Source organism: Onychostoma macrolepis, chromosome 05, assembly GCF_012432095.1.
Source record: "Onychostoma macrolepis isolate SWU-2019 chromosome 05, ASM1243209v1, whole genome shotgun sequence".
NCBI classification, from domain to species: Eukaryota; Metazoa; Chordata; class Actinopteri; order Cypriniformes; family Cyprinidae; genus Onychostoma; species Onychostoma macrolepis.
In genome coordinates, this window is record NC_081159.1 from 19,702,982 (window position 1) to 19,724,041 (window position 21,060).

At 36.2% G+C, this 21,060-nt stretch overlaps 2 protein-coding genes across 8 annotated transcripts in view; one reads left to right on the forward strand and one right to left on the reverse strand.

The window, feature by feature from the left end:
• The first annotated feature begins 583 nt into the window (after positions 1–583).
• p2rx1 (purinergic receptor P2X, ligand-gated ion channel, 1) lies at positions 584–16,216 on the forward strand. Of its 2 annotated transcripts, none has more exons than XM_058776215.1 (13): positions 584–930; positions 2,961–3,105; positions 6,146–6,217; positions 7,284–7,356; positions 10,752–10,839; positions 11,240–11,320; positions 11,469–11,610; positions 12,190–12,335; positions 12,536–12,626; positions 12,707–12,772; positions 13,557–13,652; positions 14,256–14,300; positions 14,419–16,216. In XM_058776215.1, exons 1-13 carry the CDS (start codon positions 794–796, stop codon positions 14,422–14,424), a joined length of 1,188 nt encoding a protein of 395 aa, XP_058632198.1. In that variant the 5' UTR covers positions 584–793; the 3' UTR covers positions 14,425–16,216. The 2 variants fall into 2 exon arrangements, with proteins under 2 accessions (XP_058632198.1, XP_058632199.1); XM_058776216.1 differs by having other exon boundaries at positions 7,284–7,344.
• The window catches only part of camkk1a (calcium/calmodulin-dependent protein kinase kinase 1, alpha a), an 80,902-nt gene continuing 76,055 nt past the window's right edge, over positions 16,214–21,060 (reverse strand). For 5 of the 6 annotated variants that reach the window (XM_058776195.1, XM_058776193.1, XM_058776197.1 and 2 more), the window contains 2 exons: positions 21,028–21,060; positions 16,214–19,707 (listed from right to left, as the gene is read on the reverse strand). The exon at positions 21,028–21,060 is cut by the window's right edge and continues 15 nt beyond it. In XM_058776195.1, the coding sequence (XP_058632178.1) occupies positions 19,632–19,707; positions 21,028–21,060 (109 nt within the window). In that variant the 3' untranslated portion in view covers positions 16,214–19,631. The remainder of the gene's footprint in view (positions 19,708–21,027) is intronic. The other variant, XM_058776199.1, reaches the window with a different exon arrangement.

Consider the following 21,060-nt stretch of genomic DNA (forward strand, 5'->3'; position numbering starts at 1 on the left):
GCATCTTTTTTGACGATGAGTAAAAATACATTCTGTATAACAATACTGTATGCACACCACGTTATTAAGCAATTTACATGAGGACATTTGTCAGTGTGTGCACTAGAGAAACTTGATGATATTCAACCCCTAAATGAAGAAATTTCACATCACTGCAGGCATTTTTGGAGCTCTCTGGACAGTTCAAAGGCTAGTTTGATGCCTGATGGTGGTTCATATAATTGTATAAAGCAACTGGAACTGAGGTGCTTCATAAATTTATAAGTGTAATCCTGTGAAACTCTATGTATTTGGACATACAGTAAAATGAACCCATACTGTGCTGGGTTTTATCTTTAGCAGTCCTTCAGGAAGGCAGTGGTCAAAGAGTGCTGATAGAGAGACACACAGAGAGAGAGGCTGTTTCAGACATGTCACAGATGTGCGGTGGATATTAAGCCTTTATTTGCAATTGGACTTTATTTGCAATAAGCCTTTATTTGCAATTGGAGTTGTTACTCCGCCCTCAAGACGTTTATCTGTCTGTACATGCATTTGTGTTACAGTCATAAGAGGAGGGGGATGATGAAGACAACTCAAAGTGGGCGGTTTACTTTGAGAACTGTTTGGTTTAGGAGAGAGAAAGAAAGACAGAGAGAGAGAGACAGATAAAGCTGAGGCGAGCTAGGAAGTCAGATATCAGCACTCTATAAACATCTTACAGTGCTTACCAGGACATATACCAGTGAGCAAGAACCTTGTGAAGACAGAGATAAGGATATAACACATCTACTCTTACCTTTCAACGACAAGGATGAAACCTCAAATAAAAAGAACTTTATCAAACTTCTTCTTTGAATACGAAACACCTCGACAGGTTCTGGTCAAGAACAAAAGAGTTGCAGTGGTGTGCCGAATCATCCAAATGGGTGTTCTAGCCTACATCATTGGGTAAGATATTTATTTTATTCTTAAAAATTCTGAAAAAGAAAAGCAGATAAAAATCAGTGAGTAACTGAACAGAACATGCTTCATCAAGGGCAAAAAATGTACAGAATGCAAACAAACTAACGGTTCAAGCCTTATATTGAATTGAAAAGTTAAGTGTTGTCATGATGTACCATTTAAGAAAATGCACTGCTTAGTCTAACTAGCAGCACACCACCAAACTGTTGTTGTTTCAGACAAGACACACATTTCTGAAGCTGAGAATTATTTTGTTTACTTGATTTTCTTGAAAGTATGCCCATATGTTTTTTTGTGTTTTTTTTCATTGTGTCTGATTTAGATTTAGGCTTATAGTATCAGTAATGTAGCAGCAGCTCATCTCCTGTCATAGAGCTAACAGCTGGCCCTCAGTATGTATTAGATAACTGGATGTATGACAAGATTCACTTTTACACGATGTTCATGATATAAGCGTCACGGTAAAACGTAATGCTGTAGTCATTCAGGGTGAAAAAGCAGACTTTTACAGATGTTAACCTTTACGACAGTCAAGTCCAGACAAACACTGAGCATTATTTTCCTCTTAAGTAATTCAAACCTGCATTGTGAAACCCACTGAGCATCAGTTAGCATGTGGGTGTCATTTGTGTGCTATAAACAATACAATTTGCAAGTAACCAAATAAGTAGTGTGTTGTGCTTTTCATCAATTCAATGACTACTGTGTAGTATGTAATATAGTGCTACTCAGCTGTCTACTATTTACTGTGTACATGTTATATCACTGTATTATACTATAATGTTACTACAGTAAACCTCCTTTAATGTGTGATCATAGAACAGCACAGGAGTTGTGCTGCTCTCTCTTCCCTCTTTGTTACTCCTTTTTGTTTATCAGTGAACATCAGCAGACCACCCTTAATGAATCAAATGCAGCTCTAGTCCAAATTTCAACAGGCTGACAGAGGTATTTGTTTGGGTATTCAAAACTAAAAAGCATTAAACACTATAAACCTGCATGTCATGCAGCTAAAAGTGGATAGTGCTTCTGTTATCTGTCATGTGGAAGTTGTTTGTCTTTGGAAGTGAGGTAAGCTGAATGAAACACAAATTGATCAAGTCGATAAACTGTTGCATTAGCATTAGTTTTGGTCTGTGTGGAGCAGTGTGTCATCTTCAGGTGTGTCAGACGATAAGACTGAGAGTCATGCTTCAAAGGGAAGAATACCGTTTGCAGTGTCTTGCAAGAGGGCATGAGGTCAAAATCGTATTGCTTCATCTTACTTTTACATGGCACAAGATGGTTCAAGTACATAGGAACAACACACGCACATTCTGAAACGAAAACTATATAAAACATAGCCTTATATCATTTAAACATTTTCCAACTGCTGTCCAAGCTTAATAGTGCAAATCATGAAACACAGTATAAGCTTTTTATTTGAATAAAATAGTGCATCGATAAATATATTTTTATTGTTATTGTCAATCAGTAACCAATAATAAATAGACAAATAGCAGTTCTGGCTGAGCGAAAGGTAGGATCAAATTAAATAAAAAAAATCAAAACCCTGCTTTGATTGACATCTCTGCTGACAAAAGCTCAATATTGACAAATGTGAATATTCATGAATATAAAGAAAGAATAGCTTTACAGAATCTGTCACAATGTTTCTGAAAATAACTGTCCACATTTTCAAAAACAGGAATATGTTAGTGGACAATTGATGGAATTTTTTTTACATATGTGTGTAACACTATATCAAAGAATTAGGTCTTTGAAAATGAATTATTTGCAGAAATTTGCAGGTTTTATTCATATGCATGTGAAAAAGGTACCTTTATTTATGGCTGTCATGAAATATCATGGATGACAATTATTATTATTATTATTTTGTAAAAGCACAAAGACACAAATTTTTAAGTAATTTGGTATTTATAGTACTGAATCAAAAACATAAAAAATGGAAAAGTCTTCAGACTGCAGTTTGATTATAGCAGATCAGGTCATGAATCGTTTTTTGCTTTTGTTAGGTGGGTGTTCATGTATGAGAAAGGCTACCAGGCAATAGATATTGCCATAGGCTCCATCTTCACCAAGATGAAGGGAGTGTCCTTCACAAACATCAGCGAAAAGGAGAGGATATGGGATGCAGCTGATTTTGTTTTTCCTGAACAGGTGGGTTGTGTCTCCTAATTTTGGCCTCAGAACTGAAAACTTCACAAGTCCTAATTTATATACATTATATTACTTATAATATATACATTGTATTATAATTTTTTCTTTAGTTTTGTTATAATAAAAAAAAATAAAAATGAATTAATATATTTGAATGCAGATGTAGGCTACTAACTGGGTTATTGTCCATCCAGTAAATTTAAGTTTATGCTTTCTGAGTTTAAACACACTTATATTGGTATAGGAGTCATTACGGCTGTGAATTGGGCCTTATCACAGATAAATGTACTCATATTGTGTAAACATCTGCAGTCACGTGAGGATTATTCTCACCCTGAGAAAGTGCTGATATTGTCACATCAAACATCTATATTGTGACGCTATTTAGAAGGCTAATGGAGAAATACTTGTTGATTATAAAGTTATTTCTTAAGATAAATATTTGAAAATGCCATTATTTACTTAATACCAACAGCCTGCAGCAGTTTCAGAATATGGACTTATTTAACAGAAAGCACCCAGTGTAATAAGAAACAGACAAACTGTTGACAGAAAAGTAAACACGTCATCACTCAGCAATCAAAGGAGTGGCTCCAGGAGCTTCTTGATGCAGTCAAATAATATCATGTCCAAAAAAGCAAACATTAGAATGTTCGTCACGATAACAAATATCAGCTTATGCATGCACACACACATATACTCACTGGGCTTTCATGTTGTATGGAGACTTTCCATTGACATATTGATTTTTATACTGTACAATCTGTATCTCCTAACCCTAAACACAACCCTCACAGAAAACTTTCTCCTTAAAAAAAAAAAAAAGAAGAAAAAAAAAAAAAAAAAGGATTTATGAGCTGTTTTCCTCACTATGTAGTTCACACACACACACACACACACACACACACACACACACACACACACACACACACACGTGTTTACCATTCAAAAGTTTGGGGTTAGTATGTTTTTTTTTTTTCTTGAGGATTTTTATTTAATTCAGTAAAAATGAATTAAATTGATTAAAGGGGTCATATGATGTTGCTAAAAAGAACATTATTTTGTGTATTTGGTGTAATGCGATGTATTTATGTGGTTTAAGGTTAAAAAAAAACATTATTTTCCACATACTGTACATTATTGTTGCTCCTCTATGCTCCACCTTTCTGAAACGCGTCGATTTTTACAAAGCTCATCGTTCTGAGAAGCAAGGTGTGCTCTGATTGACCAGCTATCCAGTGCGTTGTGATTGGCTGAATACCTCAAGCATGTGACAGAAATGTTATGCCCCATACTGCGACAAGACAAAAACAATAAAACCCATTATAAATGAGGCATTTGTTGCATCCAGTGGGGACATAATTACTGATTATAATGACTTATGTGTGGTGTTGCCATATTTAATTCTTTAAATATGAAAACATACTTACAGGCTGTGAGTCAGACGCACCAGACTGTCCTTGCAAAGTTGGAATTGCCCCACTTTATAGATACAGCTAGCCTTTGTGCACAGCTGGCATTGTAGGTTACTCTCCCAGGTTCAGGAAACAGTCCTCCGTAAATTGCGCTGCATTTGTGAATACAACTTAAGCCAAGTTCACACTACAGGTCAGCAGATTGCTGTGCTGTTCAGACTACATGACCTGCTTGTCTGTCTTTAAGTCATTGTGGTATTCACACTAAGTGGCTCTATGTAATTATCCGCAACCAGGGGTTACACACTTCACGAGCTGACAACAACTCTGTCACCCAACAACTCCATTCGGTACCTAAACCACGTTTTCATGAAAACACGCCAGAATTGACCGTTTGCAACGAGCTTGATTGACGTGCGATCTGACCAATCAGAATAATGTGCCAACGCTGCTATCCGCCATCTTGCCCGACACTCTGTCGGTGTGTTGTTAGTTTCCTCTTTGCTCTGCCATGTATTTTTCACTGCTTGAGAACGTGTGTAGTGTGAGAGCAGCATTGTTTGTCGGTCATGGCAACAGTAACTAGGGTGGGCGGGTTTTGCGAACTGTCAATTGGAACGGTATGCCTTGCTCTTTCATTGGCTGTAGCTCATCACGACACCTGACTCCACGTGATGTCGAGTCGGCCGACCGGTCCAGATATTTGGCATGTTGGATTTTGTTTGGTGTCAGCGAGCCTCTTTGATGCATCGTTGTGTAGTTCACACATAAAGATTGCCGAGCGCCGATCACCCGCAAATTGTCCCACACAGTGAAGTAGACATGTGGGGGTGTGTTTGAATGAGCCGTTTTAGGAGGGCATGGACCAGTCTTAACTTTTATAAAGAATATCTCTTTGGGTTTGAGACTTTAGTCATTGCAACTTTAGGGATCTTATCTATGCACAAACAGCTTGTAACACTCCAAAGAGAAAGGAAAACTTGAAATCGCATCATATGACCCTGTTAAGAGTGATGGTAAATACATTTATATTACTTATAACTTTTCATTCATCAAAGAATCCTGAAAAAAACATATCACAGCTTCCACAAGAAATATTAAGCACAGCTTTAAATGTTGTTAATTAGTATATTAGAATGATTTCTGAACTCTAAGATTCAGCACAAATACACTTGTGTCATTGCCCATTTCAACTCAGGAAACTATTCATCAAAAAAAAAAAAAAACAACAACAAAAAACAAAACACTGGTATTCATGAGCATAGGTTGCTGTTAGCTAACAGTAATAGCAGAGCAGAGGCATGAGAGATGGAGTGACACTTAGACTATTTAAGGCTGAGGTTAAACCTTAGCTTCAGCCTTAAACACAGCTGCCTGTCTGAAGCCAGCTGAAAATATAGCCATGCATCTTCAAACAGTGTAAATCAAGCATTTAATAAGACTAAATGTACAGTGGGGGCTGTTTGCAGGTCTGTTTTGGGTTTGGGTTTCATGTCATGCAGGGGTGTCAAAAACAGTAGCCTGAAGTCAAGCAAGCACAGTCAGCTTCAAACACTCCACCTCTTATGCAACCACTGTATTACCAAATAGACAAAGTATGAAGTCCTTTCTGTTCCATTTTCAAGGGTGACTCGTCTTTTGTTGTGATGACGAACTACATTACCACTATGGGACAGAAACAGGACAAATGTCCTGAGGTAGATAAGTATCTTTTGCTTATTCTCTCATCACCATCTGCTTTTATCATTGTGACTGTCATAATTGTTTTTTTGATTGTTTTTCTCAAAGATCTCTGTATGAGTCATATCCTGACCATCTTTCCTCACCAGTTAAAATAAAGTCACCGGTTTCTCAGAAATAAGTCATGAAACTTTTTTTTTATTTTTTTTTTAGGGACACTAGTCCTGGCTCAAGACCAAACTAAAACTTAACTGAGATTGTACATGCTTGTTTAGTTTGAATGGGCATGATGCTTCTGTCAGTGATCATACCACTTTTACCTTTTTTTTTCTTTACCTCAGTAAAGCCATGTGCGTCACTGAGTGGCAGTTTGTCTTTGGTGTTGCTAGATGAAGCATAAATTCAGCCAGTTTGTTTAAAGACAGGCGTCACACGTCTGCCTAGGCTTATAAACTACTGTACATATTATTCAAAATCATCCCATATAATAAGGAATTGTCACATTTTTAAAAAAGCAGAGTCCTATTCCATATTAAATCCATTTGAAATGCAGTTTGTCCCATATTTTAGCATCTTGCACCTGAAATACAGTTGAAAACACTTTGGTTATTGCTTTTGAATCAGTTAAACATGTGAATCAGATTGTCACTAGATTTATTGCATTGCTAATTAAAATGTTTAAATACAAAATATCCTAAAAAGAAACAGAAAGTGTCACTTATTTCCCTTGGTGACCTTGGCAAACACATATAACCTGTGGTTGATGATACAATCTGTTTGTACTTTCCAGTAAAGTAACATGACTAGACTTCTAGTATCATCTCTTCATTCATTTACCTGCTCTTGGTTTACCTCAGTCTTATTTGTCTTTCACTTGACTCTCTATTTGACTTTATTGCACTACCTGCAAAAGCTTTGCTTAAACAAATGAGTTGTACGAACTGGGTTTTGTGGTTATTCTGTCTCTTCTGTGCATCCTGTCTCATTTGGATCTCATATTTGCATATTTTCAACAAGCCAGTTGGGGCTTAATTAAACACTAATATCCATTAAAGTGCTATTCCTGTCCTGTGTGTATTTCAGCTGCCAGATGGGAAGAACAAGTGTATTACTGACGATGACTGTGATGAGGGCAAATACAAACGTACGGGAAATGGTAAAGTTTTAACCATTACATTGTTCCGACAGAAGGCACCGGCGCAGCAGACTAACTTCACATCACTAGCAGCCGGGGGCAGAGGAACTCTCTTATTGAGTGTTTTTCCATGGGCATTGTATAATCCCTTTGACCTTCATTGGTAACTAAATCAGTGCACCAGCGGTCTAAGATATGTACCGCAGAATTCAAATGATCATGGGGTAAGAAAATTGGTGCACTTGCACGTAAGCATTTGGTTTCAACGCTACTCAGAATCAAAGGGGGCCTAATGAACTCTCACTCTCCTAACTGACAAACCTGCACATCATCCATGCTGCCGTCTCCGTAAGTTACTAACATTCGTGACTAACATGCTTTGCGCTCATGCTCTAAGGCCTTTTTCTTAGCTTTCCACATCTTTGATGAATTTTACCCCATGCTCACTGATGTCTGTAATTCCCAGAGTTCCACGGGGCTCTCATCCAGATTCAGATTACTTGGTGTGACTAGTAGTTTCTATAATAGGAACTACGCACAATTATTCCACTGCTACGCAAACATAAATAAATTGAAGTTATTTATTAAATAAATCTTGCTTTTTTGATATCATTAGGATTGCCAGAGCTTAGTAGTAGTAGTAGTTGGCAATGAGAACACCAATGGCTTATAAACACTGAACAAAAAGCTGCTTAAAAAAATAATACAATCAAACCCACATTATAGATTGATATCGTGAGCTCAGTATGGGTCACAAATACTCAAATATTGACTCAGTTTCACATGCAGCGTAGCAGAACGATTTACTCCAGGAGTACAGACGTAAGTAAACAGCACTATCTCACATTGCAGTAATTCAAAGTGCCCTGACTTCCAGTCATGGACAATTGGCACAAACTTCCAACAAACTTCACCATACAACACATATTTTCCTTAATCATGTTACAATACTGACTCTGTGAACTCAGGGTAAAATTCACAGTTTTCCTTGAAAACACACAAACTTCTGGTTGTTTATGCCATGCTTCAGACCACATTTCATGCTTATTGTGTAATGTCTCTGATATATGTTTGATGTTCTGTGACACAAGGGATGTGTTATATGTTATGGCTACACTAAGTGTATTTTAATGGTTGTACAAAAGTTTGTCAATGCTATACCACCACCAAAGGAAGTTGAGTCTGTGAATGTAAATGTTCCTGGCCATGTTAAAAGAGTCAGACTGAAATTGCAAACATATGACCAAATGCAGTCTGATGAAAGCATTCCTAAATAACTGGACTGACAGAATCATCCATCATGCTCATTAATTCAGAGCAAAGTTAATTTAGTAACATCAAAGTCATGGCTCCTCACTAAAATCTCACAGTCAGTTACTAATAGGAATAGATGTGTATCAACCATATAAATTTATTTGATTTTATCTTAGTGCTTTACTACGGTGCCCGCGAGGTGACATGGTCGGTTCACTTAGTTTTGTCGTGGCCATGACATCATAACTCGTGGGAAGGTGATATTATGTTGTGGCCACGACATATTAATTCGTGGGAACGTCATATTAACTCGTGGGAACGTGATATTATGTCGTGGCCACGAGATCATTTTGTCGAGGTAACGACATCCTTATGTCGTGGCCTCGAGATGTTATGTTGAGGGAACGACATCCATTTCTCGTTCAATGTGTAAACAAACCTGCGTGACCATAGCAAGGTTATCAGAGATGGATTCATTAATATTTTATTTAGAATTAAGAAATTATTATGTTCATTATTATAGAAATTACATTATTAAATTATTACCATGGCTACCGGACTGTATTACGTGCCATAGTCAGCATTCAAATGAAGTTTATCATGAAATGTTACATAAAGTGCATAAAATAAAATTTTTATAAGTGCATATAATAAAACATTTTTATCCATCCCTAGGCTAGCAAATATAGCATAATTACACAAAATGTTAACTAGGTAAAGCGATACACAAATTTAAAGGGGAAATATAAGCATATATAACAAATATAAAAATATAACCCTATAAGTAAATGTAATAATAATAATAATAGCCTATACAAATATTAAATTAAATGTTTAATGTTAATAAAAATGTTTTATGATAATATCTGATAATCCCGGGTTGCTATGGTCACGCAGGTTTGTTTACGTATTGAACTCGTAGCCACGAGAAAAATATGTTGTTTTTCAACATAACATCTCGAGGCCACGACATAATATCACGTTCCCACGAGTTAATATGCCGTTCCCACGAATTAATATCACGTTGCCACAACATATTATCAAGTTCCCACGAGTTATGATGTCGTGGCCACGACAAAACTAAGTGAACCGACCATGTCACCTCGTGGGCACCGTACTTTTCAGACGATCTGACAATCTTCTACCCAATATTGTACCAACAATTTTTATACTTTAAACATGAAAATATGAACAAAATAGGTCTTTTAATGAAAGATTTGATTCCCTTTTCACTACCTTAAGTGCGCTGAGAGTAATTCAAAAGTATGACTTTGTTTATGCATATGTGTGTGTATGTATAATTTGTATAATGACAAGGGTATGACATAGGTATTACAAGGAGAAGGTGACTTTTCGGGGCATTACCCCATGTCCCCACTTTTCAAAACACTTATAAATCACACAGAATGGAGTGTATTGAAAATCAGAAATAGCACAAAGTTTTCTGTAAGGGGTATATATACATATATATTAGGGGTGTCAACATTATCGCGTTAACGCATGCGATTAATCTAAAAAAAATGTACGCGCTAAGATTTTTTTAACGCAAATTAATCGCTTGATAAGGTTTGACCCCAACTTCTTCCCATCACGTAAGGTCGCAAGAAAATGTTTTGTTGTATTTATTTAGAAATACTTTTGATAATAGTTGGGTAAATGTATACTGGGATTGAAGCGATGTGGCTTGGTAAACGTTTTATTGCCGGTATAAAGGCTGATAATGGCTGAATAAAAACAAAAGAATAATGATAAAAGAATAATAAGGATTATGTCTCATACCTGGCAGAAGTGTGAAAGGTTCTGTTTCCTTAAACTAGTTTGTCATGCATCTTTATTTCAACACATTTACAGGTAAATCCTAGTATTTTAAATTTGTCCTGTGATTAACGCGATTACATTTTTTAATCGATTGACAGCACTAATATATATATATATATATATATATATAATGTAGGGGTAAATGTACATGGGTATTAAATTAGATAAAAATGTTAAATCTAAGCATTTTCACAAGGGACATCAGACTTTTGGATCCTACAATATACCCTGCAACTCTCTTCGGGGCAAAAGTTTTTTTTTTTTTTCTCTTTCTCAGTCTGTTCTGATCAACACCAAAGCTCTTACACTCTGCTGTTCCCTTATGGCGCTACTGTCTCTCTCAGGGCACATGACGGGCAGGTGTATAAGCAATACCAGTACTTGTGAGATCTACTCCTGGTGTCCAGTTGAAGATGACCGTCAAATACCAGTGTATGAATGCTTATTTTATTATTGTTGTTGATGAATTGAATCAATCATACGGGGTGTCTAACAGTAACAGTAACAATTATTGTGGCATGCCTGGACTACAATTATTGTCTTTTTAATGTGGCATCTTTCATTTATAAACCCACCATAATGAATGAATAGATACGGTTTAATAAAAAGCAAAGACTCACCATTCCTGAATGTCTTGAACTTCATGTCTGTGTAGAAATCTTGGAAACTAAACAAGAGAATCAAATTACACTTGACAGTCGCCTTAAACATAAGAAATGCATGTTTATACCTGGAGCATGTGACGGAATATATTCAAAATTGTTTTGAATCAGCCTACAGTCTTGGTCTGATCCATTTAACTTTATTTTGTCCCTCTTATGTTTCTCTGTAGGCCTCCAGTCCTGCTGACATCAGAAAACTACACACTGTTCATCAAAAACTCTATTACCTTTCGCCAGTTTAATGTAGTAAGGTAAAATTCTATATTTTTCAAATGTTCCTTGTGGTATATCTAAATTCAGCAAGTAAATTCAGAGGAAGGAGGATGAAATAAAAAGGACCTATTTTGAATGTTCGTATAAACCAGGTGTTTATTGTGATACTCACTTTTTTCTCTCTAGGAGTAACTTGGTGGAGAGTGTGAATCAGAGTTATATCAATAGGTGTTTGTATCATCCCAAGACTGATCCACTGTGTCCCATCTTCAGACTGGGAGACATCGTTGAGCGTTCTGGGTTCAATTTCTCAGAGATAGCCCGTGTGGTATGTTTTTTTCATGTAAATACACACACTCACTAACACTCACACTCCTATAGGCTACTTGTTCTTTAAACACACATTCAGACAGTATACTTACATTCAAAACATTCTAGTATGTCCAGTAATCAGGATGATTTCCTAAAGACTGATGTAGTGAATTGAATAGTTTAAAAACTTGATAGCTGTTGAATCACAATGTAAATTTGTAGGCTTTGCTCTGGGTTTCCAAGGGAATTTATGAATAGCAGTAAAATAAGTCTGTGGTCAACATCACTTGAGGAGACTTTCACATTTTGTTCAATGAATGTGATTTGATCATACAATGTTTATAGCTTTACATCTTGCCATTGTGACTTAATTCCTCATAAATTCCAACTATATCTAACAATTGTGACTTCTCACTATAGTAATCCTATATCTTATAGTTGTGACTTTAAATGAATAACTGTGACCTTTTATCTCACAATGTGAGTTTCTTATTTTAAACATTATCCCAAAATTGTAGTGAATGATTAAAATCTGTAGAAGATCACAGAAACATGGGATGATAATCTTCATGATATTTCTTATGTGATGTGTTAGGGTGGTGCTATAGGAGTCCTCATTGACTGGGACTGCAATCTGGACCTCAGTATCAGACACTGCAAACCAAAGTATGAATTCTATGGTCTTTATGGAACAGGGAAAAATGACAAAGAAGAGAAACCATCATTGGGATACAATTTTAGGTGGGTAAGAATGTTTAACCCATTTCTCTTGTGAAAACAACTTTTAATTATACTACTCAGCGGTGAGTGGTGCTGTACTGTATTATTTCTGAGCCTGTGAGCTTTGTTGGGTTCTGTAAAAGAATGAATTACATTGGTTTTTAGAGAATATATTAAGTGGAATCACTACTAGAATTATTATGTGATACTGACTGTTTCAGATATGCTAAATATTATGTGGAGAATGGGGTGGAGAAGAGAACACTAATGAAGGTGTTTGGTGTACGGATAGACATAATTGTTCATGGACGGGTAAGCTTATTTTTTATGGATCATTCACAAAGAAATATGGAACATGCACATTTCCATTTGTTTACAACTGTTCCTTGCAGGCAGGAAAATTTGATATTATCCCAACGTTGACGGCTATAGGCTCAGGAGTAGGAATCTTCGGAGTGGTGAGTGTCTCAGAGAATAAACTTATATTTATATTAAGAGATACCTGGTCTCATTTCCTCAATTACTTTTAACTACAGACTCCATATTGTGGATTCTTCTGTCACATAGGAGATGATACCAGGTGTAAAAATCGTGTGTGTTGTACCATCCATGTAAAAATTTAAAGATGCATTAATGTAAATTAATAAAGTAATTAGAGTTTTTTTTTTAATGCTTTTGAAATAATTATTTTACACATTGCATATCTATATAATGATCTAGTATAAATAATTGATTTTAATATATCTTTATAATTGAATAATCTAATATATAATTATAATGTAATATAATTTTATAATCTATTTAATATATATTTCTTATAATTAATGTTGGAAACATCTGTGCTGCTTAATATTTTTGTGGAAATACTTTTTAAGGATACTTTGATGAATATAAAGTTTAAACAAACATTTATTTACAATTAAATCTTTGTTAAAAAAATAATAATTTGATGAAAAGTGTCTTTAATGACACTTTTCATCAAATAAATGCATCCTTGCATTAGTATGGAAAAATTCAGCTAAACCTCAAACATTTGAATGCTAGTGTATCTGTATGTTAATGACTAAGTGACTATGTTGATGACTAATTTGAAACTGAAACAAGAACAGGATAGATGCATCAAATTAGATAGATTTTAAGCTTACCTTTCTATACACTTAGCTGTTTTGTGCTCAAAATATCCCCTAAGTGCTTTTTATCCTATTGAAAGGAACTAACATCTATTCTCATTTGTCGTTTAAGGCAACCGTTGTGTGCGATATGCTCCTCCTATATTTTGTTTCAAAGAGAGATTTCTACAAAAACATGAAATTCAAGCATACAGAAATCCCGGAAGAGGTGAGTGTTTATTTATTTAAATAAATAAGTAAATAAAGGGTAGGCCTATTAAATAATTCATTTGAGTCAAACTTGCCTTTGTGATTGCTGGTGTGTCTCTGAGAGCTCTGTGGATAGCCAATGCTAGTTTCACTACCGAAACACTAGATGGCAGCAGAGATACATAGTAGCTGCCACGCAAATCTGTAACTTGAGCAGATGCAATGCCGTTTCCAAACATTTACATCAAGCTACATTCCCATAGTGTCATTATGGACATTAAATTCAGGATTTAAATATAATTCAAATGTCCAAAGCACTTCTGAGGGAGTGTGTGAGAGGAAAAGTATAACCACTATCTTAGTTTTGATCTGTATGCATGTGGGCAGACTATTGCATTCAAGTCCATGCAACACCACGGCTTCCTGTAGACATCTCTGCAGCAATATAGTTACCCTAGCAACACAGTGCATTGACCATACTTGTCTCTTATAAAGAAAGGAAAGTGAGGGTACATCGTAACCTCCAGGGCTCCCACTCTAGCAGCTTTATGAGGAAGAAAAACATTTGGTTTGATATAGAAGCATGGGAAATGATCTCAGATATGTATTTGCCCTTCCACAGAAGCCAGCCTTGCCCCAGTCACAGACAGAAAAAGATCTACCAAAGGTAACGTACCATTCAAATCTTTTCAGCCGCAGATCCCTGCAGAATTATAGCGTATCTCTATGAACAACTTTTCAATTTTAGTTGTGGTCACAGTAATTCAGATTTTTGCTGTACACAGGAGTGAAGTCAGGACGGCTGCCATGACGACTGACTATTGCACTGAAGACTGAAGAGAGAGAGAGAGAAAAAAAGAAAAAAACACACACACCTCAACACTGGAGCTTAAGCAAGATGGCTGGGAGACTTGACACACAGAACTGTCAGACATCACTTTTCCTTTCTAAATCACAATTCCTTCCCAAACTACGGAGGAAAGATATTAAATCACTGTTATGATTTAAGACTCAGCTAATACCCACTGGATGTGTTCATATTGAGAGGCTCAGGACTGTAAAGGTACAATTCTATGAGGGTTTTGAGGTCTTTACAAGGTTCCCAAAGTTTTTGGCAATTACCATGTAATGTCTGGATATGTCACGCTCTGTATACGGTATCCTGTATACTTTAAAATAGCTTTTTTTTTTTTTTTACTGATAGGTGTTTTGTATAGGTTTTTGTTGTTGTTTTTGTAGCAAGTCAAACTGTGAGCCTCTAATTTTTGTGTGAAATAAACTTTAGATGGTGAAATTATGAGGTTGAAACTAACCATCTCTTGAAGACTGATGAGTGATTTAGGCCTTTAGTTTTTGTTTAAGCTCATTCAGAAAACACTGAGCCAAGAAACATAGGATGCTCTGTCAAAAGTCTGGTATTTTCTTATTAGTACACAGCATTCTGGACTGCTTGATTTTAATGGGTCAAATGCAGCATTTATGCAATAATGACAACCGCTCATCCAGGAACTCTTAGCTGTGTGTGTGTTCTCTCACTCTAAAAGTAATTGTTACTCAAATCAATAGTCCATACCCATGTATTTATTTGTTTGAAAAGTAGTCATGTAGTCATTGTACAAGATATAATTATCAGGTATATCTGGACACTCATGCAGTCTCTTTCTTCTAACCTAACAAAATAGTTTGGTCTCACTTTAGTTTGGGGACCAATTCTCACTATTAATAAACTCTTAATTTGCTGCTTAATAATAGTTAGTAAGGCAGTTGTTAAGTTTAGGTATGGAGTAGGATTAAGGGATCTAAAATATACAGAATATGCAGAATAAGGCATTTATTTATTGCTTTATAAGTACTAAAGAACAATCAATAAGCTAGTAATATGCATACTAATAAGCAACTGGTTAATAGTGAGAATTGGTCCCTAAACTGAAGTGGGTAACACTTTAGAATAGGGAACACTTATTCACTCTTAACTATGACTTTTCCCTCAATAAATTCCTAATTTGCTGCTTATTAATAGTTAGTAAGGTAGTTGTTAAATTGAGGTATTGGGTAGGATTAGGGATGTAGAATAAAGTCATGTAGAATAAGGCATTAATAAGTGCTTAATTACTACTAATAAATGACTAATATTCTAGTAATATGAATGCTAATAAGCAACTTAAGAGACCCTAAAATAAAGTATTACCCTGAAGTGTTACCAATAATTGAAACTCACATCAAAATAAAACCCTTTCAGGGTGATACAAAACCTCGCTGCTTTGCACTGGCATCTTGATAATTCTGTCTGGATTTATTTTGCAACGATGACTTGCTTTTATTTGTTGGAATTTACCTCAGTTTGAGTTTCTTTTTTTATTAAATGATTTACAATCTTGGACAGTTTTGAAATCAGACAGCACCATCAAGGATTGTTTGGTTTTATTGTGTACAAAGTACTATTTTAAAGAGTAGCTACTGTTAAATGTATTAATATTATTAGGTCAATTTCATCGATTGATTCCAAGTTCATTTTTTTTCATGCAAAATTAAAATAATAATGCAATCCTAAATGACAAAACATAAAGGAAGAAACCTGAATCACCTGTGATATCTTTATTGTCTTTGATTATGTCTGTGTACAAAAAGCATGCAAAAAATAGCATCTTTATATGCTTTGGTACATATTTACATAGTAAGAGTTGCATTCAATGCTTTCTCAGGGCATGCTCTTTTTTGTCTGTTTTCTTTGAATTTTTTAAACGGTTACATTCAGATCAATGCAGCAGAATACAGACGTCTATAAATAACCAGCAATATCAGGCACTCTGACACAAATAACTGGGCAGTTCAAACTGTAGGTATGTGAGTGAGACAGTGTTCTACGATTTATATACAATTATGATATACTTTTAAATCAAGAAAGGGAAATTAAAAAAGCATAAAGCTTTGATAGCAAGAAGGTTTTGCAGCTACACAGTGCCTCAAAATGGCCACATTTCTCTCCCCTACTTTAAATAAGAGAAACCTTTGTAAATGTGGGTAGACAAATGATCAAACCTCATCTATTGCACATGAGCCGAAACCTGGAAAAGGAAATAAAGCCTTCACACTTGAGTTGATTGCTCAGACAGAGGTATGGCATATTGGCTGCTGCATATGTTTAGCTTATACAAAAGTCCTGCAGGAAACAATTTAAAGGGGTTTAAACTTGAGTTGTTTTGTCTCACACGGATATCAAAAGGAATAACAAACCTAGAGAGAAGTCTGTAAAAGGTTATAAGTTAAGGGACATGCTGTACATCATGACACTAACAGGTGCATAGCATACATCAAGAAGTAACTGACAAGACTACTGTACATTTGAGACAGAATAGACAAACGAGTTTGCACACACACATATAAGAGAATAAGGGGGATCATTTAAAATCATCTGATGAATTTCCACACATAAACACCTCAGAGCTCATGAACACAGAATATGCTACTCCATTCTCTCTGTATTCCCCGAACAGCAGTGTCCAGACCCTGAGTACCACATACAGAAATCTCAATACGACAGAAACAGGACTCCATTTAATCAAATACTCCACACAAACAGACCCAAAAAACACTTGTCGTTTGGCACTGAAAATGGTTTTCCTGTGTAATTCAGTTTATGGGCAAGAAGCAATCTACAAAGATTGTATGCCTAAAAGAGGGTCATCGAGAGAAAGAGAGATGGGGAAGAGAGAGAAGAAGGGAAGAATGTGTAGGAGTCAGAAAAATGGACCACCATCTGCTCAGGATATTAGTGAGAATATAATGAAAGTGGTTCACTGCGGTTTATCAATCCGTCTTCATATAAGCAATAATGAGTCCTCTAAATGAGTGACATCGGTTAAAGGTTTCCTCTAAGCATTCGCTGCTTACATAACCAGTTTACTGGAAATAATTGGCAGCTGACCTGATTGAGTCCAGTTTTATTCTTGTAAAATGAATTAAAGGGGCAGTTCACCCTGAAATAGTCAAAGCTGCTCTTTTCTATACAATGAAACGGTGATGGTTGGTGACCCATCCAAATGCATTACATGAGCAGCTTGGACATTCTGCTAAATATCTCCTTTCGTGTTTCACACAAAAAAGGAAAAAAAAGTTTGGAATGATATGAGAGTAAAGGCCTGTTCACATAAAGTTTTGTTTGGTATGATAAACATGAATTTAAATGTATTTGAATTAATGCGTCTGTTCAGACCGACACAATCATAATGCAACTTTTATTTTATTTTTTAAGAAGAAACTGGCCAGCCACTAATATTTGCGCTTTTGATCACATACCATGAGCCACTGCTGTTACATAAAACAATGACTTGGTGGTGCTCATGAACAGACCATTTTGCCAAGTAAATGTGAATAACAGACAAAGAATCCAGTGTTGTTTGATAATCACAATAGTAAATAAAAAAATCGGAATGTCTGTTCGAAAACATGTAAATACGGTTCGACTTCCTTTTTCTCCATGACAACTGGGCGTCAGAAACAGAACACTGCACAACACTTAGAATAACAGGGTAAATGGAGCATTTCTGCTTCTGAGTTAATAGAGTGAATTTTTGAACATTTTTTAAGCATTGGTCTGAATAGGTAAGTTTTTGCTTCAAAAATTTGTGTTGATGCAAACAGACTTTGAGTAAATGCTATTTAATTTCTGGGTGAACTGTCCTTTTAAAATTGAAACACGCACAGTGAAATTTTCAATGATAAAAATCTAATATTAAATATTAAATATCTTGATCGTCAATGTGCCTTTACAATGATCGTCCACTCAGTCTCTCTTTGTACTTTCAATACGCAATTCAAAAATGGGATGATGGGTTCGCCTGGCAGACGATCCGATGTAAACAGGGGCGTACTGTTTTGGATGGAGTTAATACAGGCCGAGAGGGACCGTGATGAAATTGAATGGCAGTTCACTTTCGTTGTGCAGCTAAACACCATATTCAGATCCTTCCCTCAATTGGCTTGTCTGTTTTGAGTGAAAGTGACTCCCTCTCTTTCTGCATCAGCGCACACTCGCTTGCCTCGGTGGAATGTTTGCGTGTGTGTTCGAGGGCCCGTTAGCACTGCTGACTGACAAATAGGTCTTTTGGAATGCGAAGACTCGGTAAACAATGACACATTCTGTTCCCGCAGAAAGACAAAGCACCGAGACACGAGAGCCCTGCATCCGGTGCGATCCGAATGCGGCATTTGCGACATTCACAAACATGGAAAATGAGCCCTGTTCTAGATAATGGTTAAACCAAGCGCTCAAACACGCTGTATGAGAAAGCCCTGTTTTCTAGAATTGACTGAATGTGCAGACAAAAGCCTCTTTTAGTGTCTAGTAGTTACATAAGCCCCTTTGTTTCACAGTACGACACTGTGTGTGTTTATATATTGTATCTGAATGAAATGAGAAAATGTTATGGTATGAAAGAAATGGAAAGCAACCACCATTATATGGAGAAGGCCATATTTCAGGCATGCTATGATGGACAGGGTTAAGAATTGCACATTAACATATACAAAAAAGGCAAGACGCCATTGCTATTATTTTCTACACATGTACAGAGGTTATGATGGCAGCACACTGCATCAACAGCTTACCAAGTTATTAGCATCTTTTGTCCATGCTGCTTGTGGTGTAGTCTATCTTTCACACAAACCTGGACTAACATAGATTCCATACAAAATCTACTTGTTTAGCCAGGATGGAAAGATGCAAATGGTATGAAGGAGAAAGAATAGTTTTCCACCAGATTATCAAGGCCAGGTTTCATCAGAATCATAGGCAGGAAAAGTGATTCTTGTGCAAGACTGACGAAGATGAAAAGCCTGAAGGAAGGATGGCTAGCAATAGCAGAATCCAGTTCAATGTCAAGGTAAGCATCAAGTCCGTGGAAACAGAGTGTAGTAGAGCGGTTTGGGTCATGATCATCTTCTGCTCGAAGGAATGGAAGGACAATGAGGAACTCTTCAGGATCTACGATGAAGACACTCAAGAGGTGGGTGGTTCATCCTCATGCAAGTCCTCGAGCTCAACTTCTCTACCAGACTCTCCACTGCTCCCTTTTCTGAGAGAGAAAGAAAAACAGAGAGAGAAATTTTGAATCATTGACTTTCTATATGATCCCTGCTTTGATCCAACAGTTGATCTTGAAAGGCAAGCTTTTGACCATCTATAATCTATAACAGCAGTGGACCAGATGGAGCCAAATTCTGCAGGTTGTCCCTCCAAGACCAGCATTGTACACCTATTCAATTTGGTTGTGCCGATGAAGTAGTTTGAAATTTAACTGAAATGAAATTGACAGAGAGAGGCTGCAAACTCAAGATGGAAGGCAACCAGCAGCAGTTTGTTTCACTTTTTATTTAATTTAGGGCAAATAAATCTGCAATCAATGATAACACAATATTAAATTCTAATTAAAAACTGCACTGTGAATGGTTCCATAGAAAAAAAAGAGGAAATTAGCAGAAAATATATTAATTCTTTGTGATTTTGTCTAGGTGTAGTTTTTTTTTTTTACATTGCAGCTGACAATATCCCATTTAGTTGCTATCAAGTATTTTTTTATATCTTGATAGCTTAGAATATTTTTGAAATCTTGGAAGCTTCAAACCAGCTAGGTCACATTTTTAGTTCTCCCTCAGAAGTTATTGTAGCAGCCTGATACCTTATATATTATACACTACCGGTCAAAAGAAAAAAATGGTAACAGTTAAAAATATAGTTGGATATTTTTTTGAAGAAATTCATGCTTTTATTCTACACGTTAAATTGATCAAAAGTGACAGTAAAGACTTTTACACTGTTACAAAAAAAACAAAAAAACATTTAAAGTTTGTTTTTAAAGGATCTAGTTTTCGCAAAGATATTAAGCACTGTGTTTTTTGAGCACCAAATCAGCATATTAGATTGATTTCCAAAGGATCATGTGACACTGAAAACTGGTCTACCTTCATGACACAAAAAAACTATGCACTATGCATTTAATGCAATATGCAGGTGTGAAGCATTTGTAGGAAGACAGTCTGTGCTGTCTTGAAACTATCCAGTATTAAACTTTGAAAACTAGAAACGTTCTGTGAGCACTGATGAACAATATTGGAGGAAACACATGAACATGGGAAGGTTCTCTGCACACAGATCTCAGAACGTACATAGTGGGATTGAATGAAGGACCATGAAATGAGGTGTTTCTCAGGATTAGACTCTCCTATCACCAAATATTTTTACTGTCATGAAGCAAGAGAAATGCTACACAAGGACAGGATGGAGGCTGATATGACTCATACTTTCACTGACCCGTGGGAATGCATGGAGAAGGGCAGGGAATCTGACACAGGGCTTGAGTGACAAATGACAATGACCACCTGTCACAATGAGTTACCTTAACGAGGGCTGGAGTTTAAAAGAGGGCCGG

What these genes read in the sequence shown, in the direction of transcription:
- p2rx1 (XM_058776215.1), top strand. Translation starts at nt 794, where the DNA reads ATGAAACCTCAAATAAAAAGAACTTTATCAAACTTCTTCTTTGAATAC. An exon ending in AACAGGACAAATGTCCTGAG is followed by an intron (nt 6,218 to 7,283) that starts GTAGATAAGTAT and finishes TGTGTATTTCAG; the next exon opens with CTGCCAGATGGGAAGAACAA. An exon ending in ATACAGAAATCCCGGAAGAG is followed by an intron (nt 13,653 to 14,255) that starts GTGAGTGTTTAT and finishes GCCCTTCCACAG; the next exon opens with AAGCCAGCCTTGCCCCAGTC.